This window comes from Zea mays, chromosome 2 (assembly GCF_902167145.1).
Source record: "Zea mays cultivar B73 chromosome 2, Zm-B73-REFERENCE-NAM-5.0, whole genome shotgun sequence".
Taxonomy (NCBI): domain Eukaryota; kingdom Viridiplantae; phylum Streptophyta; class Magnoliopsida; order Poales; family Poaceae; genus Zea; species Zea mays.
Window position 1 is genome coordinate 41,972,253 of NC_050097.1, and position 23,826 is coordinate 41,996,078.

Sequence of the window (23,826 nt, forward strand, 5' to 3'; positions counted from 1 at the left end):
TCTTCGGCCTAGGGGGTCCAAGTGAAGCGCTCGGCCTTCCTTAAGAGGCGGTACAAGGGCAGCCCTCTCTCGCCAAGGTGCGAGATGAAGCGGCTCAGAGCCGCAAGGCATCCCACGACCCTCTATACTCCTTTCAAATCTTTGATTGGTCCCATGTTGATGATGGCCGCGATTTTCTCCGGGTTGGCCTCGATGCCCCGCTCGGAGACGATGAACCCCAGGAGCATGCCTCGGGGGACTCCGAAGACACACTTCTCGGGATTGAGTTTCACGCCTTTCGCTCTCAGACACTTGAATGTCGTTTCAAGGTCAGAGAGGAGGTCGGAGGTTTTCCTTGTCTTGACAATGATGTCATCGACGTAAGCCTCGACCGTTCGGCCGATGTGCTCTCCGAACACGTGGTTCATGCACCTTTGGTATGTCGCACCTGCATTCCTCAAACCAAATGGCATAGTAGTATAACAGTACATGCCAAAAGGTGTGATGAAAGAAGTCACGAGCTGGTCGGACTCTTTCATCTTGATTTGGTGATAACCTGAATAGGCGTCAAGGAATGAGAGGGTTTCGCACCTAGCAGTGGACTCCATAATTTGATCAATGCGAGGCAGAGGGTAGGGAACCTTCGGACATGCTTTATTCAACCCGGTGTAGTCGACGCACATCCTCCATTTCCCACCTTTCTTTTTCACAAGCATAGGGTTAGCTAACCATTCGGGATGGAATACCTCTTTGATGAACCCTGCGTCCATTAGCTTGTGGATCTCCTCGCCTATGGCTCTGCGCTTTTCTTCGTCGAAACGGCGCAGATGCTGCTTCACGGGTCGGGCACCGGCTCGGATGTCCAGTGAGTGCTCGGCGACATCCCTCGGTATGCCGGGCATGTCCGAGGGACTCCACGCAAAAATTTCGGCATTTGCACGGAGAAAGTCGACGAGCACTGCTTCCTATTTGGGGTCGAGCTCGGAGCCGATCCAGACTTTCTTGTCGGTGTCATTGCTGGGGTCGAGAGGGACGGACTTAACCACCTCAGTCGGTTCGAAGTTGCCAGCGTGGCGCTTCGCATCAGGCACCTCCTTGGAGAGGCACTCTAGGTCGGCGATGAGGGCCTCGGACTCGGCGAGGGCCTCAACATACTCCACGCATTCCACGTCGCATTCGTACGCGTGGCGGTACGTGGATCCGATGGTGATGACTCCGTTGGGGCCTGGCATCTTGAGCTTGAGGTACGTGTAGTTGGGGACGACCATGAACTTGGCGTAGCACGGCCTTCCCAACACCGCGTGGTTGGTCCCTCGGAACCCGACCACCTTGAACCTGAGGGTTTCCTTTTGGAAGTTGGAGGGAGTTCCGAAGCAGACGAGCAAATTGAGTTGTCTAAGGGGCAGGACGCGCTTTCTGGGGATGATCCCGTGAAAGGGCGCTGCACCGGCCCGGATCGTGGACAGATCGATCCCCAAGAGCCCGAGGGTCTCGGCGTAGATGATGTTGAGGCTGCTGCCTCCGTCCATGAGGACCTTGGTGAGCTTGGAGTTGCCGATGACGAGGTTGACAACGAGCGGGTACCTTCCTGGCTCGGCATGCAGTCGGGGTGGTCGCCTTAGTCAAAGGTGATGGGCTTGTCGGACCAGTCTAGGTAGACTGGCGCCGCCACCTTCACCGAGCAGACCTCCCGGCGCTCCTGCTTGCGGTGCCGAGTCGAGGCGTTCGCCACTTGCCCACCGTAGATCATGAAGCAGCCGTGGACCTCGGGGAACTCCTCTGCCTTGTCGCCCTCCTTCTTGTTGTTGTCTTGGCCTTTGCCATCTCCCGCCGGGGACCTGGCTTTATGGAAGTAGCGCCGAAGCATGACACATTCCTCAAGGGTGTGCTTGACGAGACCCTGGTGATAGGGGCACGACTCCTTGAGCATCTTGTCGAACAGGTTGGCCCCTCCAGGAGGCTTCCGAGGGTTCCTGTGCTCGGCAGCAGCGACAAGATCTGCGTCAGCGACGTCGCACTTCGCTTGCGACTTCTTCTTGGCCTTCTTCTTCGTGCCACGCTGGGCGGACGCCTCGGGGACGTCTTCCTTCTGTCTTCCTTGAGGCTGCTTGTCCTTCCGGAAGATGGCTTCGACCGCCTCCTGACCAGAGGCGAACTTGGTGGCGATGTCCATCAGTTCGCTCGCCTTGGTGGGAGTCTTGCGCCCCAGTTTGCTCACCAGGTCTCGGCAAGTGGTGTCGGCGAGGAACGCCCCGATGACATCCGAGTCGGTGATGTTAGGCAACTCGGTGCCCTGCTTCGAAAACCACCGAATGTACTCTCGCAGGGATTCCCTTGGCTGCTGGCGGCAGCTTCGGAGATCCCAGGAGTTCCCAGGGCGTACGTACGTACCTTGGAAGTTTCCAGCGAAGGCCTTGACCAGGTCGTCCCAGTTGGAGATCTGCGCAGGAGGCAGATGTTCTAGCCAGGCCCGGGTGGCGTCGGAGAGGAACAGGGGAGATTGCGGATGATGAGGTTGTCGTCATCCGTTCCTCCCAGCTGGCATGCCAGCCGGTAGTCCGCAAGCCACAACTCCGGCCTTGTTTCCCCCGAGTACTTGGTGATGGTAGTCAGGGCCCGGAACTAGGCCGGGAACGACGCCCGTCGTATGGCCCGGCTGAAGGCTCGCAGACCTGGTGGTTCTGGCGAGGGACTTCAATCCTCCTCACTATCGTAGCGTCCTCCACGCCTGGGGTGGTAGCCTCGGCGCACCTTCTCTTCGAGGCGGGCTCGACGGTTGCGGCGGTGGTGTTCGTCGCCGAGGCGATCCAGGGATGCAGGCGTCCCGTCCCGCGTGCGCCCGGTGCGGACCGAGGCCTCCCGCATGAGTCAGGAAGTCATTGCGCGATGCTCCGAGGGGCACCCTTGCCTTCAGGAGGCAGAGCTTTCGGCCCGTCGGACCGCGGCATCCTCCAGGAGATTCTTGAGTTCTCCCTGGATACGCTGCCCCTCGATGGTGGATGGCTCCGGCATTGCTCGGAGTAGCATTGCCGCTGCAGCTAGATTCTGGCCGACCCCGCTGGAGGCCGGGGGCAGCCTTGCCCTGGCATCGTCAACGATACGATGTTGGACGTCCCGGGCCCGATGACACGCTTCTCCGGTGAGTGCTCGGCCTACCCACTCCTGCTCGATGTTTGCCGGAGCTGCACAAGTTGCCCTACTTCCTCGTCGAGCTTGGCCTGCATCTCGCGGATTTGCTCGAGCTATGTGTCCTGACCCCCCGCAGGGACTGGGACCACAACTAGCTCCCGCGGGATGTCAACGCGAGACGCAGGCCCAGGGGGATCGTCATCCTCCGGCATACCGAGGTGGTTGCCTTCGTTGCGACCCCCCAGATCGACGTGGAAACATTCGCGACTTGGGCCACAACCCTCGTCGTCAAGGCTGTGGCCATCGTCAGAGCAACCGGAGAGGCAGTAGTCACATGCGGTCATGAAGTCTCGCATGGCACTGGGATCACGAAGCCCAGAGAAATCCCAACCAGAGTCAAGATCGTCTTCTTCCTCGGAACCCGCGGGTCCGGAGGTTGAGACGACCGTCAGTCGGTCCCAAGATGACCGCATAGGATACCCTGGAAGGTCAGGGTATGCCCTTGCGAAAGCGCTCACCGAAGCGGGGTCGCTTGGTGGATCAAGGCTGAATCTAAAAGGGATAGGGTGGAAAAGGGACGGTACCTCTTGATCGATGGACGGTGGTGAAGTCGCGTTGGGGGCGGAATGCACCGTCATCTCAGGTACGAGGCTAACGTCCAGTAAGTCCTTCGTGAGAGTGCTGGCGTCATCAGTCCGCTTGGGGTTGGCATGTCGCGGGGAAACGACATCCGTCGTTGTCTCAGGTGCGAGGACAACCCCCGACATGTCCCCCGCTGGGGTGCCGGCGTCGTCGACTCGCTCTGGACCGACAGCCGACGAGGTGCCGCCTCCTGCCTAGCCACGGTTGCCCCGTCTCCTCCTCCTGCGGCGAGGAGGGTGGCGGGGCAAACCCGGATGCTGCTCTTCTGCCACGGGGGGAAGACGTCATCGAGTTCGCCACCACCGGGCGAGCTGACGACCGTCGTTGTTGTTGTGCCGCAAGGGGAGGAGTACCATGTCGTAGCTGCCGTCGAGGGACATGAACTCGAGACTCCCGAAGCGGAGCACCGTCCCGGGCTGAAGAGGTTGCTGAAGACTACCCATCTAGAACTCAACGGCAAGGTGTTCGTTAACACGCAGCAGGCCCCTACCTGGCGTGCCAATTGTCGGCGTTTCGGACCTGGGGGACCCTCAACCGAGCCGACCAGTGAATTTATCGTTGCGTGCCCCTGCCCAGATGGGTTGGCGCAAGATGGAACACAAGGGGGAATGTATTATCTCGCACCGGGGGGTGCTCGTAGTAGGGGTTACAAGCGTCGCGTGAGAGAGGGAGAGAGAGCCTGTTCGTTTGCTCATCCCCGCGTGACCCCCCCCACAGGAAGGACCTGGACCTCCCTTTTATAGATGCAAGGAGAGGGTCCAGATGTACAATGGGGGGTGTAGCTATGCGCTAATGTGTCTGGCAGAGAAGTGCCTGAGCCCTGTGTACATGCCAACGTGGCTGTCGGAGAAGTGCTTGAGCCCTGTGTACGCGATAACGTGGTCGTCAGAGAAGTGCCTGAGCCCTGTAGAAGCACAGCTGGCGGTGCGGCTAGGATCCTGTTGACGTCTCCTTGCTTCCGTAGGGGGCTGAGAACCACCGACGTCATGGACGCACGCGGGGAACCATCATTACCTGTTACCGGGGTGAGCCAGATGGGACGCCGGTCTTGTTCCCTCGTAGCCTGAGCTAGCTAGGGGTAGGGTAATGATGTATCCCCTGTGGCGTGGTCGGTCCGAGCCCAAGGTCGGGCGAGGCGGAGACTTCTCTTGAGGCCGAGGCTGGGGTCGGGCGAGGATGCGATTCCTCCCGAGGCCGAGTCCTGGGGTCGGGCGAGGCGGAGACCTCCTCCCGAGGCCGAGGCCTAAGGTCGGGCGAGGCGAAGCTTCCTGTTGCGCCCGAGGCTGAACTCGGCTGTTGTCAGTCTTACCCCGATGGGTGGCACAACAGTCGGAGCGGGGCGAGCGACGCTGTTTTCCTGTCAGGTCGGTCAGTGAAAGGACGAAGTGACTGCGGTCACTTCGACCTTGCCGACTGAGGCGCGCGTGTCAGGATAAGGTGTCAAGCGATCCCCGCATTAAATGTGCATGCGATACGGTCGATTGGTGAGGCAATTTGGCCAAGGTTGATTCACAACGAAGCCTGCCCGAGTTGGGCTTCGGGCGAGTCGAGGGTGCGCCCACCGCCTGAGGAGGCCCTCGGACGAGGCGTGAATTCGTCCGAGACTACTGTTCCCGCCCGAGGCCGGGCTCAGGCGAGGCGAGATTGCGTCCCTTGGTAGACGAGGCCTTGACCTGAACCGTGTCCATCAGTCTTTGCGGTTTGTGCTGAGGGTGGTTACCAGCCATGTTTAGGAGTGTTGGGGGTACCCCTAATTACGATACCCGACAATATGAAACAACAGATATGAATATATGAAGCATATATAATCTGCAGAACACAAAACAATAAGGAGATAAATTAATCATACCCTCCCATACGCTCTGAGGATCCAGATCCTTGTCCAGCTTCTCTTGTCATGTCGCTAGGAAGAAGAAGATGTTTTGGGCAGTCGCGTAGACGCTCCCCAAAAACATAATTGCTGATCCCCCGTACAAGGTCTCGAACGGCAAGGGCTTCGGAGGCACCTGTCCTCTCGCTGCTCTGTGCGCGCAGAGTCACGAGATGGAAATACTCTCACTTGCGGCTGGACTGTGACTCTCGTGTACCAAGTGACAGGGGTTCTCCTCTACTTAACCTCTCGCGGAGGGAAGCTGAAGGAGAAGGATCTCGCAACCCGGAGTTGAAAATACCGCGGTTAATGAGTGCTAAAAATCAACCACACCACACCATGCCCGCGTGCTGCCTGCCACGCAACGCCACGCCACGCCAGGCACGGCGGCGCGCGCGCGTGGCACACCCTTGTCTATTTCTTGACCTATCAAATTAAGTGAAATAATTCGCACCATATAAGTCAAGTCAACGACTCTTGGACTTCTAATATGATACTATTGATATTCTCCACCATTACATACTATAGAGTTTATTTAATAAATAGGCTAAGCCCATAAAAGATCTAACAACATGTATGTATCTTTAACTTCTATATCACCTCGCATATAAGGTGGCGATGGAAGGAATTTTTTTATGAAGAAAGTGAAGTAGGTGCAATCGATTTCCCCATTATTTTATTACTTGCATTTTGATTATTTAAATCGTTATTCCTATTGGTGGGACTACTAGATTTGATATTACAGGTAAAAATCTTACGAATACAATAGAAATACGTACCATTGGGTGGTGCGCTGGAGTACCTCTTTCGTCACAAGGTTGTGATTCCTGCCATGTTTTTTTTCTGCATTGGTAGTTTCACTTCCAAAGCTTTTCTAGCTTCGTGGTAAGGTAAAGAGCAACTACTCTGCTATTGTACTAGAACTCACGTGATTGGTAGATCATGACAGTTATATTTTGACATTATGGCTATACTAATGCTTTAGGGTCTGTTTGGTTGGGCTGTGACTGTGAAAAAAGTTGCTGTGGGCTGTGAGCTGTGGAAAAAGCTGCTGTAGGCTGTAAGCTGTTAAAAAGCTAAAAATCGTTTGGTGGAAGCCACTAAAAGTCGTTAAAAATTCTTCGATATATGTTTTCACAGTTCCATCCGAAAAGCCACTAAAAGCAGGTCCAGGGGTGCTTTCAGATTTGCACTACGAGAAAGTCGGCTTTTAGAAAAAGCTGCTTCCTGGATCCATCCCTTTGGTTGGCTTTTGGCTTTTAGGGGGTAAAAGCCAAAGCCAAAAGTCAAACCAAACACACCCTTAGTACTCCACCCTATTAATCTTAACTATGTACTCAGTTTGGTCAAATAATTCATAGACTCGGTATGGAATCTGGATTATTAAAACATATAGGTTTAATATATAGGGGGGTAATAGATGGATCGTGAACCAAATGTTTCTTCACAATTTATTAGGACCTTAAATTAATTGTAGTTAAAAAATAAATAGAAATAGTGCTCGATCCTAACGTGATCTGAAACTTAAATTTTATAGTGTAAAATTTAGAGCTTATTATCACCCCGATATATAACCGGACGATGCAATCAGACGAGCTTAGAGCAACTCTAATAGTTACGTATAATTATACTACCTAAATTCTAGATTTAGCAAGTTCCCAAATAATATAGAAAATAAAAAGCTCATCTCCTCCAACAGTTCTCTATATATTACTTTCTAAATATGTTAAAATTTAACATGTCACCAGTTTAAGTGGGACCATCCGCGATGACAGATTTAACTTGGTGAGCCGTGTTGTCCTTTTGATTTACTACCACAATTGTTTATTTGTTTATTTTTGACATGTGCACGTGCGGCTATTGCATTGGCAATTGTTTAATCTCTAGCTTACTACTTGCCGCAATTGTATGTCGTCAGCGTCCGACGCATGTGCTCTCTTAATATGTTTTTACTATAAAGTAGAAAAATGCACCAAAATATAAAAATGCCGTTAGGTTTTTGTGTAGGAACTTGGTAAATGGTTGCTAAATATAGGGAAAAATGAGGCTAGATGAGAATTAGCTAAATTTAGTAAGTTTATTTAGAGAGTTGTTGGAGAGGAGCTTTTAGTTTAGCTATCTAAATTATTGATTTAGAGAGTTTTCAGAGAACTAGAGACCAAAATATACGTTACTCAAAAAAGAGACCAAAATATACACCTCAGTCCTCACCCTGCCCATCAGCGCTCGCCAACACAATTCTATTCCAGGCCGCATGTTATGGGCCTGTCAGCTGGGCCGTTCCATATCTCAACGTTCTCTCTTGCTCTGCCTGTCCATCCCGACGACAAAAAACGCCTCCTCCGCCTCCTCCGCCGCCTTCCGCCTGTTCTCACTTCCCGCCCCTTCCTCCGGACCTAGACTCCTCCAAGCGCCAGCGCCGGTGAACACCACTTTCCCATACCTGCGCCATGGGCCGCCCAAAGGGCGGCGCCGCGTCCTCCTCGAAGAAGCCGAAGGCGAAGCAGAAACAGCGAGGCGGCGTCGACTTCAAGGTACCACCAGCCCACCGATTCTGCTCTCTTCGAGACTTGATTCTACGTCGCCGTGTTAAGCCTTTTTCCTGGCGGTCGCAGAAGTACAAGCACAAGGTCGGGCGCAAGCTTCCGCCGCCGAAGAATGCCACCAACACGGAAATCAAGTCCAAAGGTACGGCAACATCAACCTTTTTTTTTCTATCCCTTTTGGCCTCGTTGCGCTGCAATTGGAGTTGAGGTGTAACAATGCTCAGTTTACTAGTTTAGGGTTCTGTATTGTGAACTCCTGTTGTGTGTGCGTCCAGCGATCGTGCTGCCGGAGCAGAGCATGGCGTCGGAGAGGACGGGCATGGCAGTGAACAAGCGCGGGCTCACGCTACGGGAGCTCCTGCAGCAGACGGGACACTACAATGCCAATGTGCGGCGGGGTGAGTTTTCTCTAGTCTGTATGGTGAGTTGGTGACACACTGGATAAACTGCCATGATGCCTCAATGCGTTCTTAGCATCTGACTATGTATATGTTTGTCTTTATGTTGAAGCTGCACTGAATGGAATAAAGGACATTGTTGTCAAGCACCCAACAGAGCTTAAACTGCACAAGGTTGCTATAATTGAGAAGCTGCAGGAGAGAATATGTGATACTGACAAGGTGGTCCGTGAATCGTTATACAATATACTGCAGTCTCTGATCTTCCCATCTTTGAAAGAGGTATATCTCTTTCTCCGCTTTTCTGTACTTTTGCTTGATTAGAAATGTATTCTTTTAATTGAAATGGTTATTCATGATGTTCTTACACGTTGCATTGCATTTTGACATTCCAGTTTTCTGTAAATATGCCAGTAAAAAATAATATTGCTTGTGTGATATCATGATTTCTACTAACCACAATATGGCACATGCTTTATTTGTTGCATTCACAAATACATCGTATAAGTTTCTTTTTATTTTTGGCTATTTCAAGCACATCATTCTTTATTTGCATCGCTTTGTTATTCCTTGTCCAGTTAAAATTTCTAGCTTTTGACTTCAGATGTGAGACTATAATTATGCTTACAGGATAACACTATATCTGTGCGGAGTACACTGTTTTTGCTGATGGCTAATATTCTGAATGGAACGACCCATCTATCTGTGGAGATCCAGTTAATGGCTTTTAGGTTTTTGGAGCTTGTGGTTCTTAATTTCCCGTCATCCTTTTCTAGTTATGCTGAACAGGTAAGTCGTCTGCTTTCACAGTTGGTGTACTGAATGATGAGTCACTTCTATTGTTCTGAGAAAATTATTTTGCTGGGAGATGCATATTCCTTGCTTCCATCACTTAATTAGTTCTACTATATCTCCATCCATTAATATCTGACGTTGGTTAGTTCAATTTTGAACTAACCAGTGTCAAATGTTAATTTACGGATAGACTACCCCCCCCCTAAAATTTGCATATGTTAACTACCACAGCTTGTTTCATAGTCCAGCTTTTATCAAGTAATAACTACTAAGGAATATATGTTTTATTTGAACTGCTTCTCACCCCTAGAGATTGTATATTCCCCGACCATATTCATTACCAACTTAAACTTATAGTTTCATTTGCATTATCTTTTTCTGACAGACCTTCAACAACTTTGTTGCGGTACTGAGCAACGACAGAATCAACCTACATGATAGGAATAAACTTAACAGTGTTCTTAGTGGGCTTGGCCACTGCCTTTCCTTGGTTGCTAAAACGATAGAAAATGATGATACATCAAATCGACAGGTTTGTGCCCTGAACTCAGTAAATAACCTTTTGTAGTTTTAATAAAATAAAATTTGCATTCCTCGCACATTTGTAGCTACAGTGAGGAACTTGATGAAATAGAAAATCTGTGTTCTGGAATGTGTATGCGTCTAGGTAGTAGCTATACTCCATTGATGAAAGCCTTTGCTCATCGCCTACAGGCTCATAACCTCTCTGCAAGGGAAAATTGGAAATTTACCACTGATGAAGATAGCACAGGAGGTAGATAAGTCTTCCCAGATCTCTCCTTGTCTTTTAGTTTATATAATTTGCTATGCAATTATGTTGTCATGCCATCTTTTAATGGGACAAATTAGCACTTCAATGTGAATTGAGTGTTGCCTGCCAATATAATCAGAGATTGCTCGAGATGAAATCATGAAATACACAAATCACTCACAATTTGCTACATTTATTCTTGTTATCATGGTACTTCTAGTTTGCTGGCCTTCCTGAAATGAATGACAGAATGTTAAAAGTCAACTCTTCTGTAATGTTAGATGGCTCTATCAGAGTAGCACTTCTGTTTTCTTTCTTATCATTCGGTTGACAAGTGTTTAATCAGCATTCCAATTACTTATTTGAGAGTTTATGTAATTTGGGTACTTTTAATTCATAATACCAAGAGTGCAGACCTTATTTTTAAAGAAACGACTCTTATGGATCATTAATTATTTCACAATAATATAAGCAACTATTTCGACCATAGTCACAAAGTTCCCAGATTGATAGGGTCGAGGAACGTGGTACGCTACCTGTGAGAGGTTTTTACATGGTGGTAATCAGGCCTAGAGAAAAAGCTCGAGATCGACGAGCTGGCTCGGGCTTGGAGTGACTCGACTCAGTTCAGAGCAGTTCAATGCTCGGAACGAGCCCGAGTCGAGCCTGTTTTTGTGGTTCGTGAAAAGAGCAAGTCAACTCGGCTCGACTTGCTGCGATTCGCGAGCTGGCTCGTGGCTCAACTTAACAACAATTTGTTACATAAAATCCTAATTAGCATATAGTGTTATTACCAAATAGACGATTTGTTTATGTTATTTGTGATTATTGCACAAAACTAATCTATTTTCTATATTATATTAGACTATTAGTAATATATTTATTTTACTTATTCAAAATATGTTACTTAAATTATTTTTAAAATTTTATATTATAATTTGGAGGACGAGTTTATGGCCAGGCTCGTTGGCTCGGCTCGGCGAGCCGAGCCAACTTTTTAGGCTTGCCAGAGGAGCGAGCCAAGCCGAGCCGAGCTCGACTCGTTACTTGACCGAGCCACAACAAGCCTAGCCAAGCTCGATTCGTTTCCACCCCTAGTGGTAACAAAAATGATCGCATACCCGGGTCAGGGATGACTTTTCCAGGTCGAGGGTCACTTTCACTTTACCTGTTTCTTGTGACTATGGTTTCGACCCTTCCAGTTCTTTTTTTCCCTTTTTGAATCACTGTACTTACTACCTGATTTGATGTTATTTGGTTGTCCTGTTCAGTCAGCTTTGTTATTGCTATCTTATACCTCTTCTGTACTGCAGGGGCATTTTCAATGTCCAATTTATTAACGAAGCTTCAGAACCTTGTCCAAATCCTCACTAATTCTGTAGAGGTTTCAGCTTCAGAGCTCTGTGCAAAGTCAGCTCTTGATGTTCAGTCAAGTGAAGCATTGCTATCAGCCCTTCAGTGTCTGGATCTAATCTGTAGGATATTTGTTCATGAGGTGAAGAAACCTCAGTTGAAATTCTCCATACCAAAAAATCAGCATGGACCAGACTGGTTGAGAAGTTCTTTACTGGTACATCTAAATAATTTATGGGGAGTGAAGCGCTTGTTTCATGGAAAGGTGTGAAAGATTGTTCTCTTGATGTTACCACCACCAACTGGTTTTATTGAATAACTTCCTGATCAACCCAAAAGAGAGTAACATAAGTATTCTTTTCATTTGAAAAGAAAAAGAAGAAACATGCAAGGTTTTGATTTGATAGACTTAGGCCATGTTTGGAACCTCTAGAACTAATAGTTAGCTACTAAAAATTATTTGTTGGGTTCCAAACACCCTCCGCTAATATCACATCTAATTGTTAGCTTCCTCACAGCTAACAATTAGTATATAGCTCATTAGCTGGCTTAACCCAGCTAATAATTTATTAGCCGACTAACTATTAGCTCGTAGGGGTTCCAAACAGAGCCTTAGGTAGAGTTAAATTAATTTGATTTAGGAACTGAGTATCTTTTGATGGAACTCAGGAACTACAATATACCATGCTACAGTCATGCTGTATTTATGTATATTAGCATCATGGTTTAAAAGGCGGCTAGGCGGAACTAGGCGCCCAGCCACCGCCTGACCGCCTAGGCGACTTAGGCGGGCGCCTAGGCGACGCCTTAGTAGATGTTACAAACAGCTGTGAGCTGTTACAAAATACCAAGCAACCAAACAGCTGTTACAGCTCATAAACTAGAAATCATCACAAATTCACAATAGCATAATAATGGATATGAAATAGCCACAAAGTAGTTTCTAAAGGAACAACAACAAGTCACAAAATTTAAAACAACACAATACCAAATGTCCAAATCTGAAATAGCCACATAGATAGTTTGTAATGGCATAATTAATAGTAACTAGCTGCAGTTAGTAATGCAGCAAATATGCTAAATTGCTAATGCAATCTAGCAATAGCTACTCTCCCTGTCTCTCGTCGCTCAAAAATCATCATCAAACTCTCCTGGGATATTGGGTGCCTCCCCTTCTTCACCAGCATTGCCACCATTAGATTCATCTTCACAATCTGTGATTTCTGCATCGTCATGTGGAACATCTTCATCTTCATCTTCATCTTCCTCTTCAGCCTCTGACATGTTTTGTGCAGCAACAGAATTTCTTCTTGAATACACATTATGGGCCCTTCTTGGTAAGTTTCGGCCACGAAGTGCTTGCGATGCTCCAATGGCATTATCCACAAGGTCCCATGTAAGGTCACACTCACACCCACGCCCACCTTCAGGGACTACATGCAAAGAATCAGCCCACTCATTGTCCCAGTTGAAGTCCTCATGAACCAATGGATCAAAGTTTTTCCCCTTCTTCTGGCGTAGTTTTTGGAACCTAGCTTTCATCTTTCTGTTGTAGGAAATGAAGACAATAGAATTCAACCTCTTATGCAACAATCGGTTTCTTTTCTTTGTATGGATCTACAAAATAAGAAAAGAGAAAACACTTGGTCATTTAATCCCGAAATATTGGATACAAAAGTAGCCAAGTAGGTGGATGAGGACTTGAGGAGGCACACATAATAACTTACAAATTCAAAGGTACTCCAATTGCGTTCACAACCTGATGAAGACGCACAAAGACTCACCAAACGTCTAGCAAATCTCTGTAACTCAATAGCACGACCACCATACGAACGCCACCACTCAACTGCAATAACATCACAACAATTTAGCAAGCTACTAGCAACAACTAGTAAGTAGTAAACTAGTAACAGCCACAAACACTTACGTGGGGTCATAGTTTGTAGGTTATCTTTGGCCATCTTATTTGAAAAAGCTGCTCCTCTAAGAAACTCGTAATCCATTGCTTGAGAATTGATCTTGTCTCTAGTTTCCTCATCATCTACCATTCTTGCAAGCACATCAAGAAAGCAACCTCTTAGCTGACCAACAGTAGCATCATCATCATTTCTTATGAGAGGATGCAACTTTCCTGGGTTCAAATACATTGCAGCCCCATACAATGGGTGATCCATTTGTTTCTCCCAACGCCGTTCAATTATAGTTATGATTTTCTTGAGTAAAGTCTTCTTGCTTTGGACAGCAAAGCTTTGATTGATCTTTTCCTTTGCACATTTCATCAATGCTTGGACCTCTGGCATAGCTGGCCTCTCATCTCCATCTACCACCCTAAGTACAATAAGTAGTGGCCCCGAAGCTCTAAGGCAATCTTCTACTGAATTCCAAAACTGTGTGGAGAAGACAATGTTATACACATCCAATCCAGTACTAGTCTTTGACAATCTGTTATCAGTCCAAGCTGTGCTTGCAAATAAAGCCTTCAAAGCATCCTTGTGCTTGTACAAGCTCTTCAATGTGAGAAAGGAAGTAGCAAAACGAGTGGCTGCAGGCCTCACAAGATCAGCCCCACCAGTTTTCTCTCTCATGGCAGCAAGAATTCTCCCGTGTCGGTATATGAAAGTTGTCACACGCCTTGCACGTGCAATTGGTTTCTTGAATTCCTTCAAGTTTCCTATGTCCTCCAACATTAGGTCCAAGCAATGTGCAGCACATGGACTCCAAAATAAAGTAGGAATCCTCTCCATTAGAAGCTTGCCTGCAGCTTTGTAATTGGCACCATTATCAGTAACAACTTGTACAACCTTGTCTCTCCCAATCTCATCAACTTTTTTCTCAAGCAAATCAGCAAGCATGTATGCATCATGTACTTCACTAGATGCATCAACGGACTCTAAAAAATAAGTGCCCTCTGGGCTGTTCACTAAGAAGTTAATGAGATGGCGTCCCCTCCTATCAGACCATCCATCAGACATGAGTGTGCAACCATAGTGTTTCCATGCACGCTCATGTTCCTCCCTCATTGTATTTGTTGTCTTCACAGCCTCTTGTAGCAATGGCTCGCCTAGTTGGTAAGGTGTTGGGGGCTTATACCCTGAACCAAACTGTGCTGTGGCCTCAATTGCAATCTGAAACTGCCTAGCTGCTGCGGCATTGAAAGGTACACCGCACTCATAGAAGAACAAAGCCCACTGCATGTCCACATAGTGTTTGTCCTCCTTGCTTTTTGCACTAGCCAAGATTGTGGGCTGATAAGAGCCTGAAAGTCTCTCATCCACCACCTCCTCTGGTGTTTTCCGCAACATCTCAACTACGGACTTGGCTGTCTTTTGCTGTGCTTTACTGTTTGCCTTAAATTGCAAGGTCGATTGTCTTTTTTTGGCTGCTGTACCAGAACTAGGCTGCACCTTGGATGCTTGAGACTCCACAGCAGATGTATCATTCGTCCCATCTGCTGCTGCCACCTCCACCACTTCATCATCTTATTCATCTTCATCTAGAAACATTGGTCTTTTTCTCTTGTTTGCCTCCAAATAACTTGTCATCTCCTTCCTTATTCCACTGGTAGCCTTGGGACATAACTTTGCATCTCCATATGCCCCTGCCAAATGTTGCTTTAACCTCTTTATCCCTCCACTAACAACCTGGCCACATAGGGTGCATTCCACCTTATCTTTATTTTGAAGATCTGGCCAAAATCCATACTTCCACCCTGGATCAGTAGACTTCCGTGGCTTCCGGGTAGGATCGCTCTTCGGATCGTACTCACCAGCCACAGAAGATGGAGCTTCATTTCGAGAAGACATTATGTTGTCGGCTTGTCGCTAGTCGCTGCAGTCTTGACACTTGACAGAAACCTACTCGTTGCGCAGTCTGAAACCAGGGGAAGCAGGGGAGGAGGGGATGAGAAACATCATTTTGAGGAGGGGAGGAGTAAGCAGGGAGTAGGACACTAGGACTTACCAGCAGCAGCAGCTAGCACTGCGGCAAGGAGCAGGGAGCCGCAAGACCACGCGCAGAGAGCAGCAGCCGCGCGCTGGTAGCAGGGAGCCGCGCGCTGGGAGCACGCAGCAGCCGCGCGCGCGCAGGGAGAACGCAGCAGCCGCCGCGCGCAGAGCAGCCGCCGCGCGCAGGGAGAGAGGAGCAGCAGGGAGAGAGCGCAGAGAGATTTGCGCGCGAAGGAGCAGCCGCGGCGCCGCGCACGCACAATGTATTTTTGCCGCGCGCGCACAGTGGAACAGGCCCAAAACAAAACGCGCGCCTAGCCGCCAAAACCCTAAAGCCCAAAACGAGATAAGGCGTCGCCCAGGGAGGAAAAGGCGTCGCCCAGACGCCTACGACGCCAAGGCGGACGCCTACCTCGCCAAGGCGGACGCCATACACGGTTTCCTCTGGGCGGCGCCGACGCCTAGAAGATTTCCCCGCCTGGACGCCTAGGCGTCGCCTAGGCGACGCCTAGGCGACGACTTTTAAACCATGATTAGCATATGCTTAAGCCTAATCAAGCTGTGCTTGAGTGAGCTCAGCACAGCTGAGCTCAAGCACTATAAAAATGCCGAAGTCCAAGGCATGGGCTGAAATGAGCATTTTGGCAGCACTACATGCATCACATGTATTGAGAGCTCAGTTCATGTTTGAGCATTTTTTGCTGCACTATAAGTGTGTGAATACACAGACTTCATGCACTGATGTTTGCTTTGCTTCTAGGCTTGTTAGTGGTAAAAGTGATAAGTCTAGGACAACACTTGGATCATGACTAAACCATTCTTCTGGACTTCGTCGCTGATGATGTGTTCCTATCTAGAGCTAGTTTTCTGATTTAGATTTTTTTTTGCTTTAGAATAAAATTATGGTTGAATCTTTTGCATTTGACTTACTGTGAACTTTCTCATGGCACTATGGCAGGGAGACGACAAATTTTTCATTTTCAATTTAAGGATTGCTGAAATCTTTCTGCGCTTGAATGTATGGATAGATAACACTGTGTTTTCAGCTGAAGAATTTTGCCTTTTTGTGTCTTCTCTGTTCGCAAAGGTTGTTCCTTGCTCGTCAATTTAACTGCACGGATACTGTTTTGCCATTATCTTATGGATTTGGATTATCTATTGAACATCCTTCTGTTTTTATTAGGCAAAAACACTTCGCAATAAGGACCTCATCGAAATATATTTGAGCCCACTTATAACCTGCATTCCAGGTCTTATATCCAATGCTCCAGATGACTCAAAAGGCTATTTGTTGGAGGTATTGGTTGATTTGCTTTCCAGTCTGTAACATTTTTATATTATTGCATTTGCCAAAATAGATCACTTTATTCAAGTGCAGGTATTTACGGACTCATTTAAAGATTGCAAGGTGGATTGCAAGCTAATGTTGCCATATTTGGATGCAGTTGGAGGAATGCTTTTTCCTGTAGGTTCTTTATCTGACACTATGCTAAACATACCATTGACAACTGTATATAAATGTATGACATCTTTAGCAAGATTTAATCGAACCTTTAAAAATTGACCACTAATAACATGAGAAAATATATCTAGATTATAGATTGACTTGTTGCTTGAATGGAAGTAAAGATATGTTCTTTGTAAAAGATGCCTTCATCTATGTTTTTGTAGGTTTCACTTGCCATATTGCAATTAAAGCAAAGTTGGTTCTTTGAACCATTGGAGGTCTAAAATGCCTCACATTTTTATACATACAACAGTAAGTAGAACTTGATGGAGGGCATGTGGCGAGTGGCGTGCCCATAGTTGTTAAGGTGCCCCGCGGCGTAAGGCGTCCTGCTTGCCTTACTTTGGCACCTAAGGCGAGTGGGAGAGGCCGCCGGCGGCTCTAGCAGTGGCGTGGTGGCTCCTCCATGGTGCGGTGGTGGCTTCTCCATGGCGCGGCGGCGGCTCCTCCAGCAGCGGCGCTGGCACAGGAGAGAGGGAGCCAGCGGGAGAGAGGGAGAGGCGGCTGGGAGGAGGGACCGAGGGAGTCGTGCGGCTGTATGAGGGAGTCACGCGACTGAGGAGACAGGGAGAGGGCTAGGAGAGAGCGAGAGGAAGTGGGCTTAACCTAGATTTAATGGGCTGGTGGGGGCTGATTTGTAGGCTGGGAGGCTAGTTTTTTCTTTTCTTTTCCCCTTCTTTATTAATGTATTTATCCTAAATACTTTCTCAAATATCAACATTTTTTTTCTATTTCTAACTATATTTAAGGCGTCGCCTCGCCTTATGCCTTATTGCTTAAAAGGTAAAAAAGGGGTCATTCGCCTTATCTCGCCTTAACAACTATGTGCGTGCCTAATGAAAGCCAATAAATCATATGCAAGTAGTGCCAGAAGTGACTATGATATTTAGCTAAAAGATAACTATCACCTAGAACTTCTTGGTAACAGTTACACAAAAAAAGATATTGTTGTGGATCCTGACATATGATGTATAACATCTTCCCCTTGTCTATGTATAGGAGAAAACAAGCATATGGCTTGCTGAAAATGATTCAGGTGTGTTGGGCTATCATGACATATGGATACATGAGCTACCTGGAATTTTGCTACAATCAATTGATAAAGCCCCCTTAGTTACAAAGGTCTGCTATAGGTTTTATTTATCCACTAAGTATCATTATGCTTGATATGTGATCTGGAGTTTGTATTATTGTATACTTTGAGCATGCTAAAGCTTTGTCGCTTGTCTACTTTATGGCTGACTGGATTATTTTAGGTTGCTTTGGAGCTTCTTCTAAGAATTGGGCAATACTTCCCTGCAGTGGACTGTGGAAGGCTGCGCCCCTTCATGAAGTTATTTGGTGTTGAGTGTAATTACTACTCAGTGATCACCTTATCTGTTTTCTTTATATTTATCATTCTTTTTTGTATTTGGCTGACGTCTTTTTACTGACAGCATTACCAGGAGCTGTGGATCTTGGTCCTTTTGTTAAACTTCCTCGTGATTGCCAAGAACTTGCCATTTCATGCCTTTATTATTTTCCCAGTCTGCTCCCTGACGTCATTGAGCCATTGGCCTCATGTTGCTTAAGTAAGCTATTTTGCTTAAATAGTCACCACTTAATTTTGTAGCACTATTGTTGATTTTTCATGTTATAAATTCTGTGTACTCCATATAACCTATGAAATCCAGGTGATGCGCTGGAACCCCTCATACTGTTCAGGGCCATTGAAGTCCTACAGTCAACATACAAGGCTGGTAGTTTACATATAACAGAGCAACTCAGTTTCTTGTTGCTGCTAATGGCAAGATTCAGAGTTCATCCTGGTGATTACTTAACATTATTCCCATTCACTACATGTCCAATCTTAACGGAATAACGGATCGATTATTTTATCTGAACTTATTACTTGTCTTCAGTAATTCTGCTGTTCCATTACCTGCCCCTCCTCTGACATGTATATGTTACTTCGTTAAATTAAACTAGGGGACATAGTTACTCTGGAGGATTCTAGCAAGCTTTCAAATTGGGATACTTTCAAGTCATTGAATCGCCTAATTTTGACTTCCCTATCTGAAATGGGCGATGGCTCGCTGGTCCTTGAATTGATTTGGAATAATTTATTTAATGCAATTGTGAGTTTTTCTAAACTTCGTTTCTGTTTCATGTTTTATTGCAACAACAATTGAACTCACATGTTGTTTGCTTTATTGCAGGCTCAAAAACCATCGTTGCATAACATGAATGGCTTGCTTAGAATTATTGTTACACTTGATGCCGGAACTAGTAAGCTCATGAATGGAAATGTTGTAAAGCTTATAGCTGGTTACTTGGTTGATGCATCTTTGGTGCGTACCTTTTTTTTTCAGTTCTAGAGCTCTGACATTAATACTTGGGTGATTCGATACATTCTTTCCATTATTTTGCTCTAACTAATCTTCAGGAGAACGAGGCATAGTATTTTATTATAAATTCAAAAGGGTGGTTAAGTTGGCATGGGAGCAATATTATTTTACTCAAAATTCCGAAAGGATTTGATATATTTCCCCCCATTATTGTGCTCTCAATAATCTTAAAGAGAACAGGGAGGCATATTATTTTATTCAAAATTCAAAAAGGTGGTTAAATTGGCACGAGAGGAACAGTATTTTACTCAATTAAAAAAGGGTGATTAGGTTTGTGCCTTCCAAATATAAATTACAGTTTCAGTGATATAGCTGAGTTGATTAGGTTGTTTGAGTAGCATTTTTCAGGTCCTGAGTTCGATTTTCTATGAGAATGAATTTTAGGTCAGAGTTAAAAAATCTCCTCGTTTATTCCACCAAAGCATAGGTTTAATGTCTGGTCTACAGTGCCATTGTGTATGTGTAGAATAGGGGTTTGAGGTGTTCTCTACATGCGCGAGAAACTGTTCTTAATACAATACCCGGGGCATTTTTATCCTTTATCCTCACAGATCGAGTTTTTTTATGTAAGACAGAAAAAATCACATCGAACCATTTATAAAGGCCAATACTTGCTTATCTAGCAATACCGAGGATACAACCACTCTTTTATTTAGCTGAACTGGCTGCCGATGCTCCCAGTTCCCTGCGATTGTTTTCTTACCGGTGTCTGGTTCTAAATAGGATCCGTCTAAATCCACTGAATTTGGTTTATCTGCAGGATCTGTCTAAATCCACCGAATTTGGTTTTCAACCCGATAAGACGAGACTATTTCAGTACTTTCTCAAGCCATGCACCATCATGTTTGACAAGAATGACAAGGTTCTTTGCAGCACATTGGAGTCCCTCAAATCTTTTGTAACAGGAGGCGATCATCTGCTTTCATCTGTCTCCAACTTAAACTACCCAGGAGAGCTGTCGTGTCGAGTTTGTGCTGTCACAACCATACTCATTTTCTTATGCAATGACCGGAAACTCCATAGGAATCTTTCTCTTGGCAAATTGGTTATTAAAGGCATCCTGGAATATATAAGGCATCAGCTGGTAAGTGATGGTTAGCAATAACAGAAATGGTTTTGTTTAACTGTCATGTTGCTAATAAATATAAAATTTTCTGATTTAATGTCAGTTTGTGGATGACAGCCCAACATAAATCGTTTTGTTGTTGTTGTTGTTGTCCCAATTAATTACGGATTTCCTACCTTAAAAAAACTATTTGACTTGTACAGTTGCTTTATCATGCTCATATGTAGCTGTGCGAGTTTGGGATATATATACTACTGTCTAAAGTTCATGCAATTACTTCTAATTGTTACACTTGTCGATTCCTGCTGCAGGATTCTAGTGTGCCTGATGTAACACATGTAGGAAAACAAAAGTTAAAATCTGCTTTTGAGCAACTCAAGACCAAAGCATTGCAGTTGAATTGCTGGGATAGAAGTGAGCTGGAGGGTTTTTCGAGTGCTACATGATGTAAAATGATTTTTTCCCACTATATGATGATACTAGCTAGTTTTGTTATGCAAATGAGCAATCCGATTGTATTCTAAGGTATGGGCAACACCGTTTTAGGGCACGTTGGTTTTAATCTCAATCCATATGGATCCGACCGAATAGAGTGGGTTTAAATCTATACCAAATCAAAATCTTTCATAATTCCTTTCAATCCCGTCTAATCCATATAGGATGGTAATAACTGAACAAGTTTTAGAGTTTGTTCGTTTTGTGCCAATCCATATGGATTTGACGGATTGGATGGATTTAAATTCATAGTAAGTTAAATTTTTTTTTTATTTTTTTTATATTCTTCAATCCATGTGCATTGGAAATAACTGAACAAGATTTTATTGGTTTTTTTTTCTCTCGAATGATTGACATAGATGAATAGAGTTTCACGAGAGGACTGGGGTCAGTTATCTCAATTCTGATTTGTGTTATGAGTTAGAGCAAGAGGAACCGCCTTCCTCTTGCAATCTAAGGCACTCGTGCTCCCTTATTTATTTGGCTATGGTTGTATTCGTCTCAATCCATTGTAACTAGGGATGATAATGAGCTCTGCATTTTATACTATAAAATCTTAGGATTGAATCAATTTGGGGTTAGGTTCTATTCATATTCATTTTTGAACTAATTCTTTTAATGACTAACTAACTGGAAAAAAACATAAACATTTGAATCGTGATTCATTACCACCTCTAACCGCAACATAAATAGAATGAGTTGCATATGAGTACAATCAAATAAGCCCTAACGGCATGGCCAATGCAAGCCAATGTTAGTGGTTTCAGCCTAAAGTTGTGTGCCACGTAGATATGAAGAGTTTTTTCTCGTACGTGTCAATATCAATGTTTGTAATTCTACTAGCCATTAAAATGATCGCCGGTTTCCGGTGTCTGGTCGAAACTTTTGTTCCTCTCGTGGCACTGTTGTCCAATTCCCTCACGTTATAACAGTCTCGCAGTTGTCAGGAACGACAGTGGTTACATGTACGGATAAATAACTACGAGTAATTATTTATCAGGCACATATATGTTATTCAAGAATATAGGTATGGATATAATAAGATCTATAACTACGAGTGTATATGGATATAAATATGGGTTGCGTTTGGTCTCGCGAGTATAAATTCACGATCCATATACATGTGTCCTGCTCGCCCGATTGCCATACATAATCATGTGGGATCAGCCATGGTAAATGTCTAGGCTACCCTTATTTATTGTGCACTTCTCATTTCCACCCTTCCCTTAGGCATGGCCAGCAAATAATGTAAATGACATGCAAAACACTATTTTACATTGTATACTACACTAATTACAAAGTGGAGTTTAAAATAGAAGATTGAGATAAGTAAACTATTGAAGATAGCCTTATCTCTTTGCCATGTCACACCTGGTATGTCTGTGGCGAGAGATTTTCTAATATGCTCATCTTACAATAAACTTCGTGGTTTTGCTCATGGACCTATAATTCATCACAATAGTAAAACCACACGTTACCACATGTTTCTGACTGTTTAAACCGTCGGACATAAGGGCAAATCCGTCAGACATAACCTATTTTCGACGGTTTAGCCCGACGGCGACTGTTGAAAATAAGTTATGTTCGACAACCGCAAGGGGTCGTCGTCAATTGCAACCGGTAACGATCATAACAACAGTTAGTGGGCCCCACCAAATAAAATCTGACGGTCTCTACGTAGACCGTCGGACATAAAATGCCCTTATGTTCGTCGGTCGATTGTGGCCCTCGGACATTAATACAGATTATGTCCGACGACCGCCCGTGGCCCTCAGACATTACAGAGCTTATGTTCAACACCCACAATAAGCTCTCCCAGATTTTTGTTATTTTCTCACATTTACGGTATAACATGTTTCTAAATACCAGAATATCACATACATATTGTCAACCATCAACAAACACATTCATCCACATTATTTTCATATACACATTCTCAAACATTAATTCTCCTCAGATATTAAAAATTTAAATTATCTACACACGCATAAATAAACTAAAACAAGCTAATTTAATTTAATAATCAATTTCCGGTCGTCGTACATAACAAACTAAATAATATTTAACATGGATACATACAATTCTAAGAAAAAGGATACTCAGTGGTAGCTGTGGCTATACCGTTGGCGAGGAGTGCTGGAAACAATCAGCGGAGGCACGAGCAACGCTGGAGACACCGGACACGAGCAAGGCTGGTGCGGACGAGGACAGTTGGAGTAGGAGGACGACAGAGGGCGTGGGGAGCCGTACTGAGCTAAGGCAGACGCGGGGCTCCACAAACGGGGCGGAGCAATGGCGGTCACCGACGAGCGCATGGGCGCGGCGGGGGCCTCGGCGAGCACGTGGGCGCGACGACGGCCACGATGAGCGCTTTGGCACGACGGTGGTGAGGCGACGACACGGAGACAGAGAGCGAGAAGCTAAAAATTTACACGACGCTGACGTCGTTACCTTGAAATATGTAATCTCCGATGGTAGCTCTAAAAACCGTCGGAGATAACGTACACTTCCGACGGCTATACTGACAGCCGTCAGATATAATATTATACTTCCTATGACTGCCAGTACAGCCGTCGGAGATAAGCCAACCTCTGACGGTTGTTGGTGGCCCTCGGAGATAAGACAACGTCCGACGGTTTCCTACCCGACCGTCGAAAATAACGGGGCCATCGGACGTTTCCTAGTTTTCCGTTGTGCATAGATATATACGAATCTAACAAGTTATAGGTTTAGTGGAGCTCGACCGCGTGTCACCTATGGTGGTTGAGCCAGAGCTCGCCTGCACACCGCTTGCGATGCAATCGATTAGGGCCGACCGTAGTTGGGCCACGCTTGTTCGGTGGCCAAGCGACATAACTGCCGGCGGTGGCTTGCCTGCAGCATGCTGGGCCAGACTACAACAGCAGCATCGGGTCACACCTTCATGTCGCACCCTTGCAGAAA

At 45.9% G+C, this 23,826-nt stretch overlaps 2 protein-coding genes across 5 annotated transcripts; one reads left to right on the forward strand and one right to left on the reverse strand.

Annotated features, from left to right (window-relative positions):
* Positions 1 to 7,851: 7,851 nt before the first annotated feature.
* Positions 7,852 to 21,215, forward strand: LOC103646346 (ARM repeat superfamily protein). The gene is made up of 19 exons (XM_008671080.3): positions 7,852 to 8,154; positions 8,236 to 8,308; positions 8,442 to 8,564; positions 8,677 to 8,846; positions 9,195 to 9,353; positions 9,745 to 9,891; positions 10,074 to 10,134; positions 11,445 to 11,749; positions 16,387 to 16,515; positions 16,612 to 16,725; positions 16,807 to 16,893; positions 17,935 to 18,057; positions 18,192 to 18,285; positions 18,372 to 18,506; positions 18,609 to 18,743; positions 18,904 to 19,052; positions 19,134 to 19,265; positions 20,083 to 20,406; positions 20,700 to 21,215. Exons 1-19 carry the CDS (start codon positions 8,071 to 8,073, stop codon positions 20,832 to 20,834), a joined length of 2,679 nt encoding a protein of 892 aa, XP_008669302.1. The 5' UTR covers positions 7,852 to 8,070; the 3' UTR covers positions 20,835 to 21,215.
* On the reverse strand, positions 12,382 to 15,955 carry LOC103646345 (uncharacterized). Of its 4 annotated transcripts, XM_035965260.1 has the most exons (4): positions 15,445 to 15,955; positions 13,412 to 15,354; positions 13,212 to 13,330; positions 12,382 to 13,101 (listed from the first exon to the last, which is right to left on the reverse strand). In XM_035965260.1, exons 2-4 carry the CDS (start codon positions 14,784 to 14,786, stop codon positions 12,613 to 12,615), a joined length of 1,983 nt encoding a protein of 660 aa, XP_035821153.1. In that variant the 5' UTR covers positions 14,787 to 15,354; positions 15,445 to 15,955; the 3' UTR covers positions 12,382 to 12,612. The 4 variants fall into 4 exon arrangements, with proteins under 4 accessions (XP_035821153.1, XP_020403862.1, XP_008669301.1 ...); XM_020548273.2 differs by having other exon boundaries at positions 13,212 to 15,354; XM_008671079.4 differs by having other exon boundaries at positions 13,412 to 15,862.
* Positions 21,216 to 23,826: the final 2,611 nt, after the last annotated feature.